Source organism: Seriola dumerili, unplaced genomic scaffold (assembly GCF_002260705.1).
Source record: "Seriola dumerili isolate Sdu_G_001 unplaced genomic scaffold, Sdu_1.0 BDQW01000149.1, whole genome shotgun sequence".
NCBI lineage: Eukaryota > Metazoa > Chordata > Actinopteri > Carangiformes > Carangidae > Seriola > Seriola dumerili.
Genome location: NW_019174404.1, coordinates 4709245 through 4732870, shown reverse-complemented (window position 1 = coordinate 4732870; position 23626 = coordinate 4709245). Strand labels below are relative to the sequence as shown.

General features: G+C 39.4%; 1 protein-coding gene across 2 annotated transcripts; it reads right to left on the bottom strand.

Moving 5' to 3' along the window:
• Positions 1-1520: 1520 nt before the first annotated feature.
• On the bottom strand, positions 1521-21649 carry LOC111225707 (ribosomal protein S6 kinase alpha-5-like). 2 transcript variants are annotated; one of them, XM_022750730.1, is made up of 18 exons: positions 21610-21649; positions 21374-21525; positions 18075-18146; positions 17684-17902; positions 17403-17518; positions 17186-17287; positions 16785-16868; positions 16519-16622; positions 16272-16422; positions 15915-16076; positions 14442-14567; positions 12991-13124; positions 11909-12002; positions 10781-10951; positions 10270-10461; positions 8199-8358; positions 7816-7979; positions 1521-6954 (listed from the first exon to the last, which is right to left on the bottom strand). In XM_022750730.1, the coding sequence occupies exons 2-18, from the start codon at positions 21441-21443 to the stop codon at positions 6649-6651; spliced, it is 2427 nt and encodes an 808-aa protein (XP_022606451.1). In that variant the 5' UTR covers positions 21444-21525; positions 21610-21649; the 3' UTR covers positions 1521-6648. The 2 variants fall into 2 exon arrangements, with proteins under 2 accessions (XP_022606451.1, XP_022606450.1); XM_022750729.1 differs by having other exon boundaries at positions 21374-21641.
• Between the last annotated feature and the right edge of the window lie 1977 nt (positions 21650-23626).

Below are 23626 nucleotides of genomic sequence, written 5' to 3'. Positions count from 1 at the left end.
TAGAAGTACAAATAACACAGGGTTAAGGTAAGAGTATCACTTAAAAACCTATAAACAAACAAACAAACAAATAAATAAACTTCAGATAACAAGGGCAAATAATTCAGCAACATGTTTAACTTTAAATTAATTTACAATCAGACTGAATTGAATAGAGAATAGGATACATTTGCCATGTTTTTAATGCAACAGATATTTGGACAGAACTTTAATTTCTGTAACAGATGACCCCTGACCTTTTTGATGTATTGATTCAGACCCTCTCTGGTGACTACCTGACCAGGTCTTGCAAGGAAATGATAGCTTTGGTTTCTGCATATCATCAGTTTTCTGACTTATAGAAGACAATAGTGGGAGTTTCCCTGTTGTGTGAGACCTGCTCAACACCTATAACTCAGTTTTACCTATTTATGTGATTTTTGAGAACAGATTTATTTAGACTGATTCAGAACAGATGAATTTGAAAGTAGTGGTCATTGCCCAGCTGACTGTGAGCCAAAGAGCCTCCTCTACTGTTTGTATATGGTAGTACACAATGGCTAAAATTACTTGAAGCTGTACAGTAAATTGGTGTAAATAGAGCTCTAACAGTTAGTTAATTGATAAGTGGACACAGAAAAGTAATCAGCAGCTACTTTGATAAATGTTTCATTTCTTTTTTCATTCCTTATTTTTTTGAGCAAAAATTATGAAGATTCGCTGGTTTTAGTTTCTCATATGTGAAAATCTACTGGTTTTCTCAGTTTTCTATGATAGCAAAATGAATGTTTTTGGGTTTTGGGGCTGGTTAGACAAAACGAATAATATGAATAAGTTAGTTTTGGTTTTTTGATTCTCCACACAGAAGATCCAACCATTAATTGATTAATAGAGTAAGTAATATTGAAATTAATTGTTAGTGAAAATAATCAGTTGTAATAGCCCTGGTGGAGAAGAAATGTAATGTTTGATTTTTTATTGCAACGTGACAAACAGTTCAATATTTTCTGAAAAGATTCAAGACCCTAAAGCCCTTAACTTCTAAAATAAAGATTTCTTGACGGATAAGACACTGAAGAGGCATAATTTGCAAACACAATGTTCATTCATAATTTCTCCACAAATAATCAATAAATCCCTTATTAGCTAAAGAGTTAATTCATAAAGACAATTCCAAAATCTCACAATTGTGTATTTGTTATATAATCTATAAACACATTGATCTTAAAATAAAAGAGACAGGAAACCTTTTGTCAGTTCCACTGCATGTGACTATTTTAATCAGAGCATAAGATTAATATAACTGCACATTTACAGTACTTACACTTAACTTTTTAAGTCACTAATAATTTTAATTTGGTTATAATATATATATATATATATATATATATATATATATAATGGATAATAATGGATTTAATTGTCCTGGTACATAGACATAAATCTATAGTCCTGCTAGACAACATGAAAAATGATCTTTTAGGTTTTAAACATATATTTGACTCATCAGTGGATAAATCATAGAGGCTGCACAGGAAACGTTCTCCTAGCGGTACTTTATTAAATGCTGCCATCTAGAGGTCTACTGCTGAAATGAAGTCTCCATGCCTGCTGACATGCCTTTCAAATTAGAGTCTGATTTTTAAATATGAAAAGGTTTGTACCTAATTTATTAGTCAAGACCAATAAATGAACAGGAAATCGTACATTTATTGTCCTTCTGACAACTCATACACACAAATCCTGGTATCACAAAATATCTTCAGTAATGATTTAAATACACTTGAAAATACAATGAAGCCAAAGATCTATTAAAAGACTCATCATGACTGGTTTCAGGTTATTAAATGTACAGATGTATTCAGCCAGCAAGTAAAGCATTTATTGAAGCAAATCAAGGTTTTTCCTCGTATTATCAATGGTGCGCCTGAAGACCTGAATGATGATGTTCACAGTGCCCTAAAAAAGCAGGTATGCACATGGTGTACCCTTGCAATAAGTAAAAGTACTATCTGGTGTTGAGGTTTATATTAGATCGTATTGGAAATATTGGACAACAGCCATCAATAGAAACAGACATCTGAACCTGCACAAAAACAAAGTGGACATTCTTTTTTTTTTATATAAAAAAAATCAATGGCATGATTAAAATAACATACAAGTGCAAAGTTTTGCCCTTATAGCTTGATTGCGTGTTTTGAAACAGTTAAATATTGACCAATCTAAAAGGGTTTTACTGCTACAGTACTTTTTGACACGCCTCAGTAACGATACGAATCAACAAAGATTGAAACATTGACCCGAATCAAGCAGTAGCACATGCATGATGGTGACGATGATGGTAATGATGATGCCTATGGTGGCAGGTTGAGTATGCAAAAGCATCAGAAACTGAAACACTAAAACCTTTTCATGTAGCATTAATTTCTGTAACCAACATTACATAGATCAATAATGGCAGAGTAAACTAACTAAAAAAAGCTCAAGAACACCTTTGACCTCTCTGGACGGGGTAACAAAAACAAATATTTCTGCATACAGAAATTCTGTATGCAACAAAACAGACAAAAAAAATAATAATAAAATTTCTCACTTACAAATTCTGGTCTAGCTTTGGCTTTTTTGTCCCAGGTTGTGAAATATCAGTCTATGAAATTTCTTCTGCACCTCCTGTATAATAGGAAAGAATGAAACTTTCTTAGTGGTGCTCGCATCATTGAAAATTTGTATTAAAAAAAAGGCAGAAACAGTGTCCCAATTACTCTGGAAAATCCACACACCACACTGTAAACAGTTTTCATTCAAACTACTTTCTCGCAAAGAAGAAGTTACTGTTTACAGCATATTTTTGTAATTTTTGTAATCTGAGCAAACCGATCCTTCAGAGCAGTGGTTTTCCAACCTTTTTTGTCTGAGTACACAAACATTAATTATGAATCTGGATGTTATTTTATACTTCGTATGTTTAAATTCTGATACAAGACATGATATTGCAATTGTTGATGTTTAGGCTTCATCTTACAAGTTTGTAGTTCTATTTGTGGATTTATTTCCCTCCTAAGAATTCTTTTTTTTTTTTTTCAAATTAGCTGAGCTACTTTAATAGTACTCCCTGAGGTATAAGTTCTCCTGGTTGGGAATCACTGCTTTAAAGGATCATATTATTATAACTCTTTGTGGAAAGCCTTCTGTAGCACCACCAGGGTTTTGGCCATTTCAGCACCACGGACAGCTCCATATGATCCCATACCAAAAAGACCCACACCAGCCACATCTGTTCAACATCACTTTCAAAGACAATAGCATACACCTCACTAAACGGCACGGTTTCCCATGCAAAATGTCACTTTCAGCTTTGGCAACCACATCAGTCTCTTAAAGCACATACATGAAACCACTCACAGAGGTACAGAAGCACACAGGAGCATCCCAAGCCTGATTCATTGACTCTAAAATGTACAACAGCAGTCACTGGTTTATACAAAACAGTTAACACTACCAGCCCTCTAATTAATGTTGCGAAAAAGTATAAAGTTATAGCTCATCAACCGGTGTGCTTTCAACCTTAAAAAAAAGAAACAGGAAGCCCTGTAAGCAGACAAATAACTTCCAGGGAAACAACACAAAAATGTATCAAAGACAACAGGACCTCAGATCAAAACTGGTCTCCCTCCCTCTTTCCTCAGAGTGGCAAGTTTGAAAATAAGCCACAAGAGACGCTGGTACTAAACCAACCCTTTCCTGTGATACACTGGTATTTTCCCTACAAAGAAAGTGAGCTGGGTCCCACAGAGGCAGTGAGTGGAGTACGGTATTTTCTTTGGAACAAACAGCGCTGCAGCACATCAGCTAATAGAGCCTGGCTCCCAGAGGGGAGCTCAATATAGGACACTCTCTTTCCTCTTCCTCCACTTGAGCTATTAATACACCCAAACAAAAGAAAAGAGGCTTAATGAGGCAGCAACGGGGAACTCATGCGAACTAAGTTAGACAAGAGCTTTGTAGTGTTTAGCTCCAAGAATTCAAGCTTTTCATACGGGCAATGGATCCTACTTTGCTATATCTACTGTGGCTGATGCTATTGGAGTAAAAGTACAGTATATGTACATCGCATTACGCCCTTTTAAGCACTACATTTGAACCCATTTTGTGAGGTCTTTTTTAAAAATGGCAAAAGCAACACAACAGTGAAGAGATGCATAGTTTCAAGCATGATAATGTGCTGGATATGAATATTATAGATCCTGTAAAGAATATCTGAAGAGACACACTGTTACAAAATTATCTGTGCTAGAAACATCTAGAATATTTCACCAGTTCGACAAAACAAACAGAAAACGTGATATACGACGCATTTTGTTGCATATTTGCATGAAAGGAAATATCTCATGCAGCTTAGAGCAGCTACCTTGAAGTTAATGCTTTGGTTCAGATTCAGAGTGCATTAAAATGGAAGAAGATGAGGGGGGGTGTTTTAATGCACACACTAGTCCAACTAAGAATTTGTATCCTAACCGAGCAGGAGAAACTGGTTCTGGGCAGCTTCACATATTGATCACAAATACCCCTGTACAACAGAATACAGTATTTCAACTATTACCATGGATACAGACGAACACATACTTGCAAAAAACAATTAACAGAGCATGGCATTGTAACATAGGACATTACAATATTCAGCCTATTGTAAAAGGGGTTTTGGTGTTTACATCCATCACACTTCAAAGACTAAAACTTCAAAGTCCCGAATTAGATCAGGGATATTCAAATATGCAAGTAAAAAAAAAACTCACAATAAATCAAGTAAGAATCTGTTTTTTCAACAAACGAAAAGAAGAGGCTGATGTTTCAGTTCACATCATGCACTGGGGACTTAATACTAACCGGATATCTGCCTCAAAGTGAGCGCTGTCACACAGTGCAAAGATCACCATTTCAGTCATGCAGTACAATACGGTAAATAGAGCAAAGGACAGTGTTGAAAGTAAAAGGGGTAGGTTTCTTTTTAGGCCTGTCCTCAGAAACTTGATGTTTTCTTAAAGGGTAGATGTTCTGAAGTGGTTTTAAGACTTAGGGCAGTGACACAAGGGGCAACTTTTTGCACTATATTGAATTAAAATACCCTCATGTATCACATTCCTTAAACTCATATAGGCTCAATACTGACCCTTACTTGACTAAACTGCATTTTTTGGCACAAAGACTTTTCCCTTTCTGAATTATTTTGTCATCAGTCTGAAAAGCCACTTAAAGCTGCCCTTTGGCATCCTGGATCTCAGAAAACTCAACCTCAAACTTCTTGACGCATTCACCTCGCACTAAGCTGATCTTAATTTTCCAAACAGAGAATTCAGCTCAATCCAATTGGTCGTCTTGATAATCAGACAATTAAGTCTTCTACCACACAAGGCAAATCCACTGCTGGGCTAAATACTGACTTGAGGATCAGACCATGTGGAACAGCAACAGTGCTGAGACTTGAAGCAGTCACACTCCCACATCAGAGGCAAACATAAGTCTAAATATAGCTCTTCTTGTAGGGTTACATCCCCTCAGGCAGCAGTATTCCCCATACAACAATAAAACCACAGATTTGGCTGAACATACTAAATCCACATTTGGTTGTTTCTAGAAAAAGATGTTTACACTTTTGCTTCTTTTAATCCTTATACGTAAGGAAATTGGCTTTTTTTGACCACTGGACACAGATGCAGTTGAATCCCAAAATTCTCCAGGCTCCATAAATATTTTTAAAAGTCTGTGACACAAATTCAACAAACCATTAACCAGTGGCTAATGGCGTACATCTCTTCTTGGCTATGATAATCTTACAATGTCTACATAACTTTGTCTCAACAACTGACTAGAAGCATTGATGTTTGAAGATTACAAAGAGATATGAACAACCATCTGACTACATGGAAACAGTCTTTTGAGCTGATAGGGAAAATAACATACACACATACACAAAATATCTTCTCTTTATTTTTTTAAGATTCACTCTATCCATTATTTCTTTTCAGATGGGTCTGAACCATAAATAAGTTAACAATATAGCTTATCATAAATAAATTTCAGTCTGTAAAATTCACATATAAATACCCTGCTCCATCTTGCAGAGACTTCCCAGAAAAGAGAAGTGGACCCATGTCATGTTACGCTGCAGCACACTGCATTTCTTCTCTCCCTTTGACAAAAAAAATACAAAGCGTCCATGGTGTAAACACTACGACTTTCCCTTTAAAACCTCTGGAGGCATCGACAAAGACAGGTAAACAGAGCAGACAGAGCTGTGATCTTATGATGAGACTAAAGGTGTCTCTCCATTGTCTGTCTGGACCTGTGGCAGAAGGGCAGCCCTTTTCATTTTGGACACCGGTGACAACTTCTTCCTCGTCCAGTCCCTGATTCATACAGTCTGTGTGGGAAAGTGAAAGAGAAAGAAAGGGATAGGCTATTGCTAGTGATGATTGATTGATTGATACTGAGGTGACGGTTGCTGCTCCTGCTGCATGCTTGGTTTTGGAGACGTGCGGACGTCCATGCAATTGAGCCAGAGGCAGAGAGCTGCCAGGGACAGAGAGAAAGAGAAGAGAGCTGTCTTTACACCGGTCGGAGCCTTCCTGCTGTTCATGAAACTGTCTGAATCTCCCTGTTCCTCTCCCTATCTCACTGTCCTTCTGAGAAGTGAAAGGCTGGATACGCTGGTTGGAGCTCAGAGTCCGTTCCCAAGGTCACGGGTGTGTTGACAGGGGTGATGAGAGGAGTGCTGTTGGAGGGCCGGGGGTTGGCGTCGCCCTCTGGAAAAGTCTTCTCCTGAGACTGGGAGGAGGAGGAGGAGGAATGGGTGCTCTCACTGGAACTGCTGCGGGTCTCTGTGCTGGTACTTGTCTTTTTCATCTTCCTCCTCTTGGCTAGTGGCGCCTTGTCCACTGTCTGCAGGCGGAAACCCTCCCGCTTACATTTGTTAAATGCCTGGGACCAAAACAAAAGGGGGGGTTGGTGAACCAGTTAAGATTTTTTTGAATTATTCATTTTTCTAAGGGATTCACTAATCCATTTCTATCAGACCACAGACTACTGTGGCATTAAAAACAGCAGCCCACTGTAACTGAATGAATGTAGGGGTAGAGGAAACACAACATTTTTATGACACTGACATAGAAACTCTAATTAATGTGGATCTTTTCCACCATGGCCCCCAATCCCCTTCATAAGGTCAGTATCAGCGCTAATATCATTGAATCACATCATTTCCCCATCTTCTCCACACAGTTTTAACTATATTTTGTCTCATCAAGTGAGTTTTTACCAAAGAAACATTTTTTCATGCATAAAACACTGATTTGAAACAATTCCTTCATCAACAGATGCAACAATTGATTATTTTCATTATCAACCAAATTATTTTCTTGATTAATGGACTAACTGTAGTGAAAAATGCCTGCTACAATTTCCTAAAGTCATAGCTGGTGTTTTTCAAATAGCTTGTTTGGCCTGACCAATAGTTAAAAACTAAGTGATTATCAATTTATTATCAAATAAGACAGAGAAAAGCAGCAAATCTGAAGCTTGAACTAAGGAATGGCTGGTATTCTTACTTAAGAATTTACTTAAAAAAAAGAATCAAAATAGTTGCAGATTAATTTATCCTGTCAGTTGCCTAATAAATCAATCAACTAATCATTGTCAGCTGTACTTTGGGCAAATCTCCCAATATTGTTAATCTCTTTATTTTCTTTCAGGTTGATCAGTTTAAGAGCTGTACAGGTCATGAGCAGCCGTACGTTGCCAGTTGAGAAAGCCTGATCGACATGTAACAACATCATTTCTTACATTGAAGGTAGCTTTGACGTAAGTGTGGACGGAGGCAGTGGAGGAGCCAAGAATGTCTGGGGTCATGAGTGGGTTCGAGGACAGCTGGCTGTCGTCCTGGAGCCAGGCATTGTAACGGAGACCGCACATTTTAATCCTCTTGTTTGGGTCCACCGTCAGCAGCTCTGCAGGAACAAGACACAGATAATTACCTTTAGTGCTCTAAATACGCCAGTGAAAAGGTGAGCCACAAGTGAGCCACAGAGAGGAAGTGATTTCCTCTTCGAGTAGTTCAGCCACTGTGAGCTACTTTGTGAGATAAAGGTTTAATCTTTGATACAAATGCTGCTGCGTCATAGTTGAACCCACTGGTTTTGACAGCGAGTCACCAGTTCCATCATTACCTTGTATCAGGTCCTTGGCCTGCTGGGATACGTTTCTCCAGGCCTCTCCTTCGAAAGAGAAGTCCCCCTGTTTGATTTTCTTCATAATTTCCTCAGCACTGGTGTGGGTCAGGCTCTTCTCCTGACACTGAAAAGGCACCTGGCCTGATAGCATGGTGTACTGCAAACACAGCAAAACCACACTATCTCATATCAACACAACAGGAACACACACAGTTTCCAGGCTGAAATATCTACAGTGTAAATATGATTTGCATTATTTGTGTGGTCAGTGTTGAAACAGAAAATCGTGTGTCCTACAATGAACTGGGAAAGTAAGGAGGCATTAGTGTTAAAATGCATCTACTCTTTAGAAAAAAAAAAAAAAAAAAAAACATGCTCTGAAAGAGCTCTTGACCGATCACGACTGTCCACATTTCTCCATTGTCATGCTTCATGTTGTTGACCATGGTTGAACCAGCACTAAAACAGAAGAGCGGTCTGTGCTCAGCTAAATGAACAGGATGCTCTCACCTTGGCCTGCTTACGTCTGGCCCTAGATTTCTCATTAAAATGACAGTGGTTGGGAACAGCCCTGTTGGCAGTAGAGGATCTGTCGTGCCCTGATCTCGCCCCCTCCCGCTCTGTCTCGGCACACTTTGCTTCCAGGGCATTGTGCACACAGCTTGTCAGTAGCCATTTCATCAAAGCTCCATGAGGCACACTACTCCCATATCCCCCCAGGGGGCGACGGTGCGAAGCAGCACTACAGAGACCAGTCTCAATACGGATGAGTGGCCAACTACAGAAATCTCTCTCTCAACTCTCCACACCCCCCTGTGTACCCTCTCCTCCTCCTCCTTTCTACCTCTCCTTTTAATTTTCCTCCTCTACACAGAAAAAGGTTGAATTAGGATGACATTTCCGCTACCGGGAAGCAACGTTTCATATGAGCTTTAACCAGCTCTGAGCGCCGGGGCTGGTGGCTTGTCATTCTGTGGCGACAACACGTTTAACTGTGTCAGCTCACCACAGGATCCTAAAGGGTTGTAGCACTGAACACAAGAGGGAGATGAATATCATGCAAAACAGATTAACCAGAACATGCACACACATGCATTCATACATGTGCTCATGCATACACACAAACACACACACAGCCAAAATCAGTTAAAATAACAGCTGATTGCTTCATCAGAATGGCCTGCAGCAAAATGTTTAATCCATAAACTGGATAACATCAACAAATCAACTTTGTATGGAGCTCATGATTAAACATGAATTTGGTTTTAGAGATGCTTCACTTAAAAAGTATTATGAAAAACAACTTTTAAAGTGGAGCTTGGAGCTGTGGATTTTGAAAAGACTTTTATAAATGGTAAATTTATATAATCAGGTCACTTTCCTGGGGCATTGTGCAAGGTGAGAGTCTAAAGTATGTTAAGATCAGGCAGTCACAAATAAGGATGTTCCTGAATAGGGCTAATCAATGATCTGTTATTTAGTCCGTATTAGAGCCTGTGAGAGGCATCAGTGCCATCAAAGTGGAAATTTAATTTTGATGTGGAGCATAATTCTCTCTTAGTATCCCATAGCTTTTATCCTTGTTATATCAAATATTAAATAGTGTGCTGTAAACATTCTGTTTCCTGGGTTCAAGGGTTAAAATACACTGAATTATTTGCCAAGACTGAAATTCTACAGCCCTGGTACTACTGTACTTTCTTTTTCTGACAGACAGACTCCTGCCAATGTTCTACTTTAAAAGGTAAATCCGATTCTCCTTCCATAAATATTTGCAGATTTGGTACATTATTGATTAACTAATAATTTCAGCTCTAACTTGAATCACCACCATCATTTTCAGGCAAAAGCATGTGTACAAGACATTATACACTAAAATACTTTAAAAATTTACATTTTTTCAAGCTGAGGTAACATGAAATATCTGTCATTTTTAAAAAGAAGAAGTGTTGATATGTTTCTTTCCCCTCAGAATAACATTGAGTTGAATAATGAATGTTTCTGCGACAGTTCAGCCACCACTATTTTGTTTTAACCTGAGCAGGTCTGTCATCCCACAGCCACTCACCAGAATGACCCCCAGACTCCACAGGTCACAGGACTCATCGTAGCCGTCGTATTTGAGTATCTCTGGCGCAGCGTACTGCAGGGTGAAGCAGGGAGTCTTCAGTAGCTGATTGTCTGGCGGTTTGAGGCGAGCAAAGCCAAAGTCTATGATTTTTATCTCTGAGTTCTCACTCTCGTCTGTGAAGAGCAGGTTCTGCAAAGCAATTCGAGACACGGACAGCAATCATTTCTTTCTGCCAAGCAAAACTGGTGCACTCAAGAGCTTACTAAATTGGACATCAAGACTTGTCTGGCCAGGTACTTTTGACCCATGTTAGGGTGAAACAATTTTACTCTTGTTTTGCAGAAGATTGCAGAGTCAGAATGACAATACGACAGATCATACAAAGTTCAGAAAAACACAGTAATTCTCTTTCAAAAGCTTATGATCCAGTCTGTCTGTATTCGTCACAAAGTCACAATGTGTTCAGACACTAAAAAGAATTTCTACTCCCTGAGTGTACTTCCAATACCTCCGGTTTAAGGTCCCTGTGCACCACTCCTACGTCATGCATGTGACTGACGGCGGACACCAGTTTGCGCATGATGCGGCTGGCCTCTGTTTCACTGAAATGTTGCTTTCTGCGGATCCTCTCCAACAGCTCACCTCCACCAAGCAGCTCCAGAACCAGGAACGTGTGCAGCTACAGCAAACAGACACACACACACATGCACATTTCTCATCAATCTCTGTTACACCCATTCCCAGCCTTTATTCTTTGACTTGCTCTGAAATAGCACAATGGGTGCAAACATTCCTTTAAGATTTGCAATAAAACAAATATTAACGAGTTTGTGTTAACCAATGTATCATCAATCTTGGTTTCACAGCCGGGATGTCAAGTTGAAAACAGCTGAATGTTAACATGTGGAACTGTTAGAATCTTTTTTTTTTTTTTTTTTTTTTGCATAATAAGTACAGCAAAAACAGCCCATTCCCAATCCCATGGGGGTAAGATCAAACCATAATGGTGTTGAGTAAAAGTGAAAGGAGCCAAACAAAGTGGGAAGGGAATAATGTGTCTGGGCAGCGGGGTAGAGTTTCTCATTAGTGCTGGGTCTGGGGAACAAAGGCAGGACTCGGTTGAGGCGAGGCGAGGCAGCGCCGCTTTGATCTGGGTCACAGGCCTCTGAGATACAGTAATAACCCCACTGAGCTCATCAGGACTAAAGTGGTGCTCCTGGGCTTGAAGAGCCAGGGCTAATGAACCTGTACACAGTCAGACACACGGACACACCTTCCCCATAACTGAGGTAAGCTACATTTGGAACATACGCACGCTTAGTTTGGGGTTGAGTGTCTGGCTCAATTAGCAACACGAGTAAATCTACGTTGTTTTTATTCAGTAGTACAAAATGGGTGTTTGTACAGCTGCAGTTTAAAAATACGTTTGGTGCGAAATAGCGAGCACACGTAGAGATGTTTATGGGACACTACATGAAGAGATAGAGAAAAGACCTCGAGGGCTTCCAGCATCCCCATTAATCTGCCTTGTTCCAGTTCCAGGACTTAATAAGGCTGCAGTCCCCACAGGCTCCAAAGAGGACCATGCAAAAACAGAGTTTCTGGTGGCAAATGTAACCGCTGCGATGAACCTCACCTGGTCGTGGTAAATTTCATGTAACTTGACAATGTTAGGGTGGCCATCACACAGCTTCAGGGCTGCTATTTCCCTCTGAGTTTGTGCTTCCATCCTGCAGCACAAAGAAGCAGAAAGGCAGGAAACTGTCACAAAATACAACATAAATACACACATGCAGAGTGAGAAAGTGACTTTTCAGAGGATTCTCCTTTAACAGGTTTTCAATTGGTCCTAACTAACTTACATATGAGTCGGTATAAGGCGCCAAGATTTTCTTTAAGCAAAGCAGGCTTTAGAAAGACGTAGAGAAGAAAGTATCCCCAGCCATCCATCACCTTTTTACTTTTAGAATGATACTTGTACAATACAATTCTTTGATAATAAAATGGGTTATGTGGGGTTGGTATTTTCTTCTGCTTGGCTGTTTCCCAGAAACCACTTTTTCCTTTCAGAGACATTTATATCAATTTTTCAGAGCAGTTTTGCTCTGCAACCCCACACTGCTTTTTGACACAGACATGGAGAAAGTATAACTAATGCATGGTTAGAAAACATACTGGTGCTGCGAGTGAAGTGTGATTTACTTTCCTAACATCCCGTCTGGATTTGAGGAACATGTGTTTGTGTCAGGAGGATTGCCCCGCTGAGGCTCACTCTTACTAGAGCCATAATATTTGGTGCCACACAGTCAGTAGAGACATGTAGGAGTGTAGTGTAGGACTGTTGTCAACACACATGATTAAAGCTTATTTTGTAGCAGTTGCCAACAAAAACAACTCGCGTTGTGTGGGCAGAGGTGTATTTACATTTATTTGTATTTAACCATCATCTGGCAACTTTACACAGTAACAGGGCAAATAAAATCTGAGAAATTATGTGATTAAGTCAAATTATGAAATAGTTTGCCTTCATTCGTTTCATAGAACATTTCTAATATCATACTTTTTGTAAAATTTTGTTCAGAGTTGGTTTGACAACAGTCCAATTTCTGCCATGGAGAAGAGCAGAGTGCCTGTCAGATGTATCCAGTCAAACTGTAAACACCACACAGAGCCAGAAGGATCTATGATGACAAACACGTCTGAGTGAGCAGGCTGTACCTCTTGCTGACAATTTTGACTGCATATTTCTGTCCAGTCTTCTTGTGTGTGCACCGTCTGCAGATGGAGAAGCTGCCCTCTCCTAGAGCGCTGTCCTTCAAGTCCATCTCATAGCTCATATAGAAGGGTGAGTCCTGTTATGGGAGACAGTGGACCAAAAGAAGTTCAAGTTCTGGTCAAATATAAATTTTAACTGACACCAAAGTGTCCAATACTTGCAAATGACCTAGATGTTACTATGTCTTTCAAGTGAAATGTTTTCTTCGGTGTGATATATATTGATATGGGTAAATATAATCAGCTCTGATACACTCAGATCAAATTAATCCACAATTTATTTGAATATGATCTCAGCTCTCAGACAGCATTTATCTTCTCTATGGAGAATACTTTAATGTAGGCCAGTGGTACTTTGCTTGCTGGCTAATATAGAAATCATGTCCTCAACACATTATTCTTATAGTACCATGTTAGTTCCTTTCTCCACATAAAGACACAACTTATGTAGGTGTGTCTTTTTTAATGACATCAGGTTGAAACATCGAGGCCAACCTCACTCTTACACCCCCATCAATCTCCTGATCGTTGTGTTTCTGCTTATACATTAAATATTCCCTATTCAACATTCAACACGTTTTGTGATGATAAAAAATGTTTGCTGTTTTAAGGTTATCACCACAGAGTGATCAGCAGCACTCTGTGGTGACCGTTTTATGAGGAACCCGGTAAACTTCTCCTGTTGTGTAATGCTATCAAAATGAATTTGCATTCTTTCCAGGTATGAATAGACAACTTGAAAATTACCACAGGACTAGACAAAAAAAGTTTTTTAACTGGCTTCCTGTTTGCGACAGGAAACATCATAAGAACCAATAAAGCACAGTGAGCTGAAGTGTTATTGGAATTCTGAGCACCTTTTGTTGCCTGATTGCTCAGCTGAAACTTCTTCTTTCTAAAGTGTGTAAGCATTAGAGGATGTAAGTAAGCTCTGACCAAGTTTAAACGCAAGCCAAAATGCTGATTTTTTTTTACTTACACCTTATATATATATATATATATATGTGTGTGTGTCTTTAACACTATGATGATTATTTATGACAAATATTGAAAACAGTTAAGTTTGTGAAACAGCTCTACTTCATATCACTTAAATCAACAGAACATATCTACACCAGCAGATACAAAGGATGTTGATGAGAAAGCCTGAAACTAAATGAGTGCAGATAAACCAATGCACTGCTACCTTCTCAAAAAACATTACGTTGCAGGTAAAGTTTATGAACAAAATTCAGTAAATCATCAGGCTGAAAACTGAATCTGAGTGTAGTAAAACAAGTACAGTAGAAAAATATCTAGTGGAATGGAGAGGAAGGAAAAAGCTCATCTGTCTGTGACAGCAGCCATTAGCTTAAGTGTGTTTGTGCAGGGGGATCCAAGTCCATTTATCTTACCTTCATCATGGCGCTGCGGGCCACCGCAGCAGAGCCCGGCCTCTCAGAGCCCCCACACAGCTGGACAGGGTCATCCATCACCACATTCCTCTTGAACAGGATGGAGGGGGCCATGAAAGAGTAGCCCTGCACAGAGAGACACATAAACTCTTGATGTTTACATTTCACTAAGACATAAAGCGAGGGCTGGAGTGTATAGACAGAGGAAAAGGAAACTTCTATTGATGCAGTTTACAGCCTAAGCATGTCTATACCACATGTATAGACATTTAGTGTCTTTTATATATTTCCATATTTACTTTGTAACTTGAAACTGTTGTGCATTTTTACCCAAATGTATCTTTGCCAAACCAGCCTGTCAGCTCCACAATAAGCCCAATTCAGTTAATTTATGAGTGACAGCGGCTGTCCAGCTGTTCCTATTGTTAGACCTGTCATTGTGAAGCGCTGCCTGCATAATTCCAGCTGTGAGAAGCCCAGAGCTTTGAGCTGGCATTAATCTCTCTCTCTCCCTTTTTCACTGACACACACACACAGCTGTGTGGTATGTAGTGACAGCCATGGATGGACGGAAGGATGGATGCTGAATGAATGAGATGCCCTAAATTGCCGGGCTTGAATATTTGATTGCTCTGCTGTGAAATTACATCTTGGCGCTCTTAATGCAATTTTAATTTTGTTTTGTGAGGCACTGTGGGGGAGCAAGTGCACGGTTTAAAATTGGGATTGCTGTCGTTATCTCAGAGATTGCTAGGCTTGCAAATTATAAAGACCACAAAATTTCAGACTATGTGAATGGCAGCTGAGAGCGAAAAAAGCCAAGATGAAGTTGGCAATCAAAGACTGAAGGCGTAACCGAGACAGACGTGGTGATGCTCTCAAAGTGTAACCTTTTATTCCATGAGAGAAGCCCGTTAATGGATCTATTGATCTACCGAGCTCAAGGATCCAGAAGGCAATCAGAGTTGAAATTTCATGCAATACATCAGACAGCCATCAGCTGGCACGGAGCTGTGGGCCATATTATGGTTCAAAGCTACATCAAAAATAGTCATTCACATCTGTTACTTCAATAAGAGCTGCATATGGCAGCAATTACTTCAATAAAAGACCCTTTAGTCAATTTGAATACCAATGCACACAGACAGACTCATGTTGACTTACAGCAACCTTTTGAGGACATTCAAAACTTCACTTGATTACTTCAATTGCTGTGGAGTATGTCAAATATAGTCACAGACAAAAAGTGGATAATGTATAATGCAATTTTTCATCCGTGTCAACATTTCACTCTGCCTGCACCCAAAGCCCAGACAAACATCAGCACAAAACGGATGCAAATATCAATGTTGTCCTGTGCAATGACCTGTGAGGAGCACAAAGGAATATTCCTGTCTGTAAACAACAAAACCATGAGTCACAACGTAAAAAAAAAAAAGTCTGGTTTTCTAACATCCCTTTCTTCTCTCCCACCTGGAAGATGCGGTCACAGTTCTGAGGCAGAGCTGCAGGGGAGTAGGTGGGGTCCATCTCTGTGAACTCGTCTGCAAAGTTGCTGACGTCCAGCTCATCCCGAATCACTGGCTTGAACGGAGCAGGAACCTTCTTAGCTGCCAAGTCCTCCCAGTTAATTTTCTAAAGTGAGTTTAAAAAACAAAAAAAAATATTAGTCTGGTCAGTCCCAATCCTTATTCACATAGTTCATACAAATACTCAGATTTCCTAAATGCCGCTCATTGAAAGAGGCCCCATTATGTAAAGTTACAGCCCACCCTGTTATTGGGTTCTTCTAAACATTGTGAAATATTCGAGACAGGCAATGAGATCCACCTGGTAAAAAGGGTGTTTCTTTACATTCTCTGCTCCACTAGGACCTGAACCTAATCTCTTCTTTGGATCTTTGATGAGGAGTCGCTGGATGAGGTCTTTGGCCAGTGGTCCCATATCTTTGGGGAAAGGAGGATCCTTCTTTGAAATCCTCCTGTGATATGTGAGACAGACATGGTCAGTGCTTGTAGAGCGATTATAAATGAGGGCTAACTGAATACTGTGGCCGTTGATCAGGAAGAATCCATACTTGGCAATGTCTGTGTGCGAGTTCTCATCTCCATCAACTGTGAAGGGTGATCCGCCAGTCAAAAGCTCGTACATCAACACGCCGAGGCTCCACCAGTCCACTGCCTGGAATGCATGAAAGCACCCACCCGTGACTTAGACTTAACAGAATGAAAGCCAAAATCTCACTGGAGAGCGCACACATGCAGGAGAACAGAGGATGGGGGAGTGTGGGCTGCTTGATTGGATCGAACAGACGACAGCATAAAACATAAAACTACAAATTACCTTGTCATGTCCAGATTCTCCTCCCTCCACAATCTCTGGAGCCATGTATTCAATGGTGCCACAGACAGAGAAAGCCCTTTCCATCTGTTAAAAAAAAAAAAAAGAACACACACACGAATGCATCGATGGACACATTTCAGAAGCCAAATATGACACAAAATAAATAAAATGCCTGCAAGTGACCAGGACTATGACAGAACTGTCCATGATCTCAAATCAGAAGTGTTTCTCTATATTTTCAGGGCCTTTAAGGGAAAAAGAAAAACCTCTTTTTTTTTTCTTTTAAACCTTTGAAGAGAACAGACTAATAAGTCAGTTTGAATTGTAAATTTGGCTTCTAACAGCTTTTGCACTCCTTCCTGAAAAGTTTAAGGATCAAGAACTGCGTTGACATACTGTACCTGATCAAACTCCTTACTAAGGCCAAAATCTGTGAGAACTATATGACCATTTGAATCCAGAAGAATATTCTCAAGTTTCAGGTCCCGATAGACAATCCCCAGCTGCAGCAAGAAATGACAGAGGGGTCATGATGTGTAAAAGATAAAGCATGTAAGCAGCAGTAGATAACTTCTGAACAGACAAGAGAGGTTGATTGTGTTGAATCTACGGGGTTACCTTGTGTAGATGCTCCAGTGCTGACACAATCTCTCCACTGTACAGGGCGACTTCCTGCTCCTTAAATCGCACCCTTTGCACCAAATGTGTGAAGAGCTCCCCACCATTTACGTAATCTGAAATGAAAGATATCATGTGTGTATATAAGTTGACTTTTCCACTGGTTGTTTATAGAGATTTATTCAGCTGCTTAAAATCACTTTCTTTCACTGACAATCAATAACTATTTATTTTACAGGTATAAATATAATACAAAGTGGAAATGTGAAAAATATGCTCACCGAGAATGAGGTGCAGCTTGGTATCCGTCTGGAAGGCATAGTGAAGTGTGACGAGGAATGGAGATTGGCGGATGTGCTCCAGCACTTGCCGCTCTGTTCGTGTGTGTTCAGCAGTCTTTGCCTTTTGCACAATCGTGGCTTTCTTCAAAACCTTCATGGCATACAGCTTTCCTGCATCATGACCACTCACTTTCCTCACCAGGAACACTTTGCCGTATGCTGGTAGTTAAAAAGACAGAGAGCAAAGCTCAGTATAAAGCAAAGGCTTGAAGAGAAATGACTGGTAAGACATGCTTTTATCTATTCTAAAAACACACAGTATTGGATGCCAGACTGTCATGCACACTGTCATGTGAATGTCATATATACACGGACAGACAGTTTTACTCACCTCCTGTGCCCAGCACCTTTAATAGCTCAAAGTTTTCAATGCCCACCCGCTCTACATGGCCTGTCAGGTTGGCTGAAGTCAGGGCAGAAAAAAAAATGTATGCTTTTTATTACTCAGTTCACACAACAAGACAAACATTGCTTGAATGACAAAATACACAGATAATCTAATAAAATCAAATAACAAAATAATATATCAGCAGATTGCACTTAAGGCTTTAAAGGTAACTTATATTTTACATATCTACAAAAAGATATATCTATGAGTAACTTGACCTGGAAAAGTCCCTGTTCCACATTAGGTATTAGGTATTTTACCACTGACTGACCACCTCAGGCTAATCTGGGACATGGGAAATTTCATGTTTATATTCACTGCACTGACAGCAATGAGCATGTTTTTGACTGCAGTGCTGCTGTTTGCAGTTGCATTATAAATCTGCCACCTACCATGACAGGTGCCACATTAGACAACTCCCAGGGGAATTAGCATAACTTACAGGCCATTCACTGATAATAGTGAAATACTATGTAGTAAAACCAAGACATTAAAAACCTGCAGAGGTACAAGTTGTAAATGCAGGCTGTACTATAAAAATACTAGTACTATAAAAATGTAGGGTTCATTTTTAAAAAATAAGGTCTTTAAACCTCCTTTAATCTTGGTTTTCACCAGTACAGCTGTTCCTGCTTCTAAATGATAAAAGGTGAAAAGGTGCTTGGTTTAACCAGTGAGCTAATGAGCTGGCATTTCAGCAATAAAATGATCAGCCTGTGGTCAAAACCAAAGAATACAATCTCATTGTCTATTCAGTGCTGTTGAGATAGCCAAGTTGAAAACACGTTTGAGACTGATCACCTGTTTTTAGCTGTTGTTTCCAACAGCTGCGGACCTTGCATGCCCACCAGAAGGCACATTACATCACCTTATAGGTCTCTATACTTTTTGTTTTGGAACTGGTGCCTACCCATTAATTATGTATTCTTGTATTTTGATGCAAAGAGAGTCTCACTCATGTTGCTTAGCGCAAACTTAAAACTAAAAAGGTTGGAGAGGAACGCTTTAAACTAGAGGATCAGCAATATAATACACTGGGCCATTTAAGTCTAGGTGGTTAAAGTGAATGCATGGTCAACATCAACACACTGGTAGCATTGGGCATCTTGGAATGGTTAAATTACTTAATAGTCAAAAATGTGCAAATACTGCAAGGAGCATGTGCATAATCAGTAGACTTCCTTCATGTAAACAAAGATTTAAAAAAAGTCAAGTTTTGAGCTAAAAAAGCAGACTTACTCTTCTTGACTCTCACTCAAATTTGCAATAGTATAAGACAATCTTCCATGCAACTGCAAGCAAACATGCTACATTAACCAGCAAAAGGTCATTATCTTCCATCAAAATACTTTAGTGAATTCAGCAAACACTGTCAATGACTTCTTGTGTCTTTCTAAATCAAGGTTTCCCGGTTCAGTTGACTGAGCATAGCACGCTCTTAGACATGCATATCCATTGTAGTGAACGCGTTCCTTCTGTCTCACACTCCGAAAATAGGCTACTGAGCAATTAAAGCGGCTGATTTCATCTATGCATGTCTCTCCTGTTACACGCAGGAGAAGAAATGCTGAAACTATTAGGTAATTCAAGTGGATACTGTGTCATTTCAAAACAACAACACTGTCCTTCAAATTTACGGTCAGAGGTTCAGATTGCATAACACCCTTGTCAAGCTCACCCTGCCAAGGCCAAGTTTGATTTCGGTGTTTATTAATAGACTGACAGAGGTGTCAAACCAGATGATGCCTTACTGCTTGACAAAAGGAACGTCTTCCGTTTACAGGAGGGAAAAATCTATGTTCCTCAAAATAAAAAATTTCAACAAACTACCATCCTTTAGGAAAAATTTAATCAATTTCTATTGTGTAAAGCATTGACAAGAAACTATAGCGATTATGTCCACTGTGGTATACTTTTACAATTTTGCAAACACAAATCCTTGCTATCTTGCAGGAAGATTAGCGCAGAAAGGCAAACTGATCTCTTGATATTGCCAATTTGCTTGAAAGGATAAACTTGTTGGCAAAAATATGTTTTAAAAAAAGTCTCACCTGTTCTGAATGGGCTTAGTTTGTATGTTTGTTTTTATTTTAATATATTGTCTCCACTGGGTCAAATGCTACTGCAAGGGTACAAAGTAAGGTGAAGTTGATACAGCGGTTAAAATGCTGTGTGAAATTTATCACAGAAAAACAAGTGCCAGTGACAACTAGACAGACTGCATATTTAGGGCAGGGCAGTAAATGGGGGTGCAGCATATTCATGTTGCAGCCTGAAGAGCAGCACTGTGTTATTATAAACCAGTTACAGCTGAAGCAGTGTCTAACTTCATTCAGCAGCTCTCTGCATTAAATCAGGAAGACTCACCACTCTACTTAACACAACCACCCTCCCTGAAGTCTCAATTATAAATAATGGGAAATTATAACAGTAACTAAAACTGTGTTTGCTGTTGATTCTACTCAGAGTCATGTTTTGAGATTGTGCTGCTACATCTCAACACTACTCCTCGTACCATCATTCAGCAAACTGATTCCAGCAAAAACAACATTCAGCACAACCGTCAGTTTCACCTTGAGGATGATATGTGTGTAATAGTGTAAAGTTAACAAGGCTAGACAAGAGACAAATGCATTTACCTGTCTGTCATTATTACACGAGCCCCAACAGCTGAGGTACACCTCTGTACAATGTGCAGACTGAAATCAGGGTAACGTTAGCTTTTGCGACTTGACAGCACTGCAGCTGTGTCTGCTCTGCCCTCGCTACGGAGAAGTTAGCTGTGACCGCTAACAAATCCAGGCAATAACAGGAAAACCAACTCATTTAGTAATTAATGCTAAGTTAAGGCGTTGGCAGTGGCATAAACTTGGTGAAATCTCTGTCGATGGTCTGATTTTACCTTACACGTTAACAACTGGCTTAAGCTAATGTTATTACCTGGGTTGACCACGGTTAAGTGGCAGTTAGCTAACGTTAGGGAAATGGTTAGGTAACAGTTTGCGTGAGTTAGCAGTAACGTTACAAGTAATGAGGACAGTCGGCTAACGTTAGCCTTCCTTTGCCATTTTTGGACTTGAGTAACGTTAATGTTAGCGCTCTCTATGAACGCCCATTGACAGTGACAGTTTGCTCTTCCGAGCTATCCAGCTAACGTTTCTCCCCTGACACGTGTCTCCAAAAGATAAATGCCAAATTAAATGTACTGCATTAAGAGTTTATCCAGTTCGCAGCTAACTTACCATTTTTCAGCTCATGTTTCACAGTAAACAGGTCACCTTCTCTGGAAGATCCCTCCATCGGGGATGGCATCGTAATTTCGTGCTTCAAATATGCTTTTCAGACAAGGTTAGGATCACCTCGCAAGCTTTTTTGCAATAGGAACATGCGGAAACTAAAATACACAGCAAGAAAATTAAACGCCAGTGAGTTTTGTGCCAAACTTGACAAATATTTAGGCAGAATGTTGTTACCAAACCTAGCAGCCAGCAAGCCCAGAGGAAACACTTGCTTCTTCCAGCACACCACAACTACCACTACCTTCGCAACCAGGCCAGTCCCTCTTCGCTCATTGGTGTTGCTATGTGAAAGTACGATCCCTGATTGGATATTTTTGTGGTAGCGACATATAATCCCGCCTTCCTCAAAAGACTGGTGCTGCCTTCAAATGTGCCTCGTACAACATTATGTCAAAGGTCAGAAGAATAAAAATTATAGTGCAACCAATTGCACATAAAAAGATACTTCCCAATTCGAAAAGCCTCGTAAATATAACAAAACAGTGCTTTGGTGTCTTTTGATTTATTTCAGGAAGTACGCTAAAAGTGGTATGAGTACAGTGCTGGCACATTGGTGCAAAGTAACTTCACTGAAGTACAGGGGCGGAGCCAGACATAGTAAACATTCGGGGCTTAGCCCCAACTTCAGTCTCTATGCAGGGGACATACTCCCCCAGGGAATTTTTTCCCCTGTCTTAGCAGCTACATGCATTGTTTACTGTATCAAGCCTTTTGTACATCATTTGGGGAAAACATAAAAGTTGCCCAGGAAAAAAAACATCAAGAGCTCGTATCATATTTTGAATCTATAATTATTCTCTGTCTCCATCCTTCTGAAACCATAACACAACAAATTTTGACAATGACTAATTTCCACTACTGCCACACAAAAAGAGGCAAAATGTCTGATGTTACTATTTTGAATTTACATGAGGTGGGGAATGAATTAGCATAAACAGCAACTCTAATCTTGAGACTTATTTTTGTTACATTATGCTGGAATAGAGTTCACAAATTTAATGTTTAGATGACAAATCTACATTTAAATCAAGACTATGATAATATGTGGTGCTCTATCTGAGCAGACATGGATCCACGACAAGGCCAAGTATATCTCTTCACTTCTCTGAACGGAATATAAAGCCAACAGAAGAACATTTTCTCTAATGATATTAAATTTCTTTAAGGAATAGCATCATAGAATAAACATCATGGACATGTACTGTAATATTATCCTGATCACTGTTCTTATTTCCTCCTCTTTTCTTATTCTTTCACTCTCTCAGCTCCACTCATCTATCTCTGTTCTCCACTTAAGGAAAATATAAATGTCAATGTCCTTCCCTCAAATCTTGACTGGCTGAAGGGTGGGCCTAGACCTCCAAAAGTCAATCACCACCTCCTTGGTCTTGGAGGTGTTCAGAAGGAATACTTATATATATTTACTATAAAATTGTGTATGGTGGTAGTTCTTGTTACTACTCACCAAAACAAAAATTATACAGTAAATGAGTGAATAAATAAAATGTCATAACAATAAAATCAATTTTCATGGTGGAGTCTCATCTTGTTATACAACCCTCTGTCAAAGGATAAATGCATGAACCTTGTAACATTTCCTTTATTTAGTATATATCATGACATATTCCTTACTATTACCACCTGTAAGAGATAAATTGGCTGTTCCAGTGACTGTACAGGACTAATGAAGATAACTGCCAACTGATTATAGCCAACGTGTAGAAAATACTAATTATGCTGAAAGCAAATGGACTGAATGATTACAATAGACTCAATGGAAAAGAAATGACAGACAGCAGTTATCGCTTTATAGGTTGGATGGGTATGAAATGTGCTCTCTTTATAATGCATTGTCCCAACCCTGGGGACAGTTGCAACACGGATCAGGGATGGGATGGGATGGTTTTATTTTTTTTTCTATAAGCATAGTATTCTGAAAATATGCATTGTTTTACAGTAATATTATAGTGTTATTTATTTATACAATAAGAATATAGTATTTCTATTTAATAGTATACTGTAAGATACATTTCTCAAAGAGAGATCTGTGTAATGTAGTTCACCAATTTGTACACAGGGTGTCACCTTTGTGCTGTGATCAATATAGAACATATAGTAGGTCACTCAGCTGCAAGCTATTGATAGATGGAAGGTGCAGGAAAAAAACTGTTTTAGACAGAAAAGGACCACAAGAAA

Bases quoted from the DNA above. Each gene is read 5' to 3' on its own strand.
- LOC111225707 (XM_022750730.1), bottom strand. From the start codon at position 21,443: ATGCCATCCCCGATGGAGGGATCTTCCAGAGAAGGTGACCTGTTTACT. The intron at 18,147-21,373 runs GTAAGTTAGCTG...CCCTGACTTCAG, and splicing joins GAAACATGAGCTGAAAAATG to CCAACCTGACAGGCCATGTA. The intron at 16,423-16,518 runs GTATGGATTCTT...CACATATCACAG, and splicing joins TCGCACACAGACATTGCCAA to GAGGATTTCAAAGAAGGATC.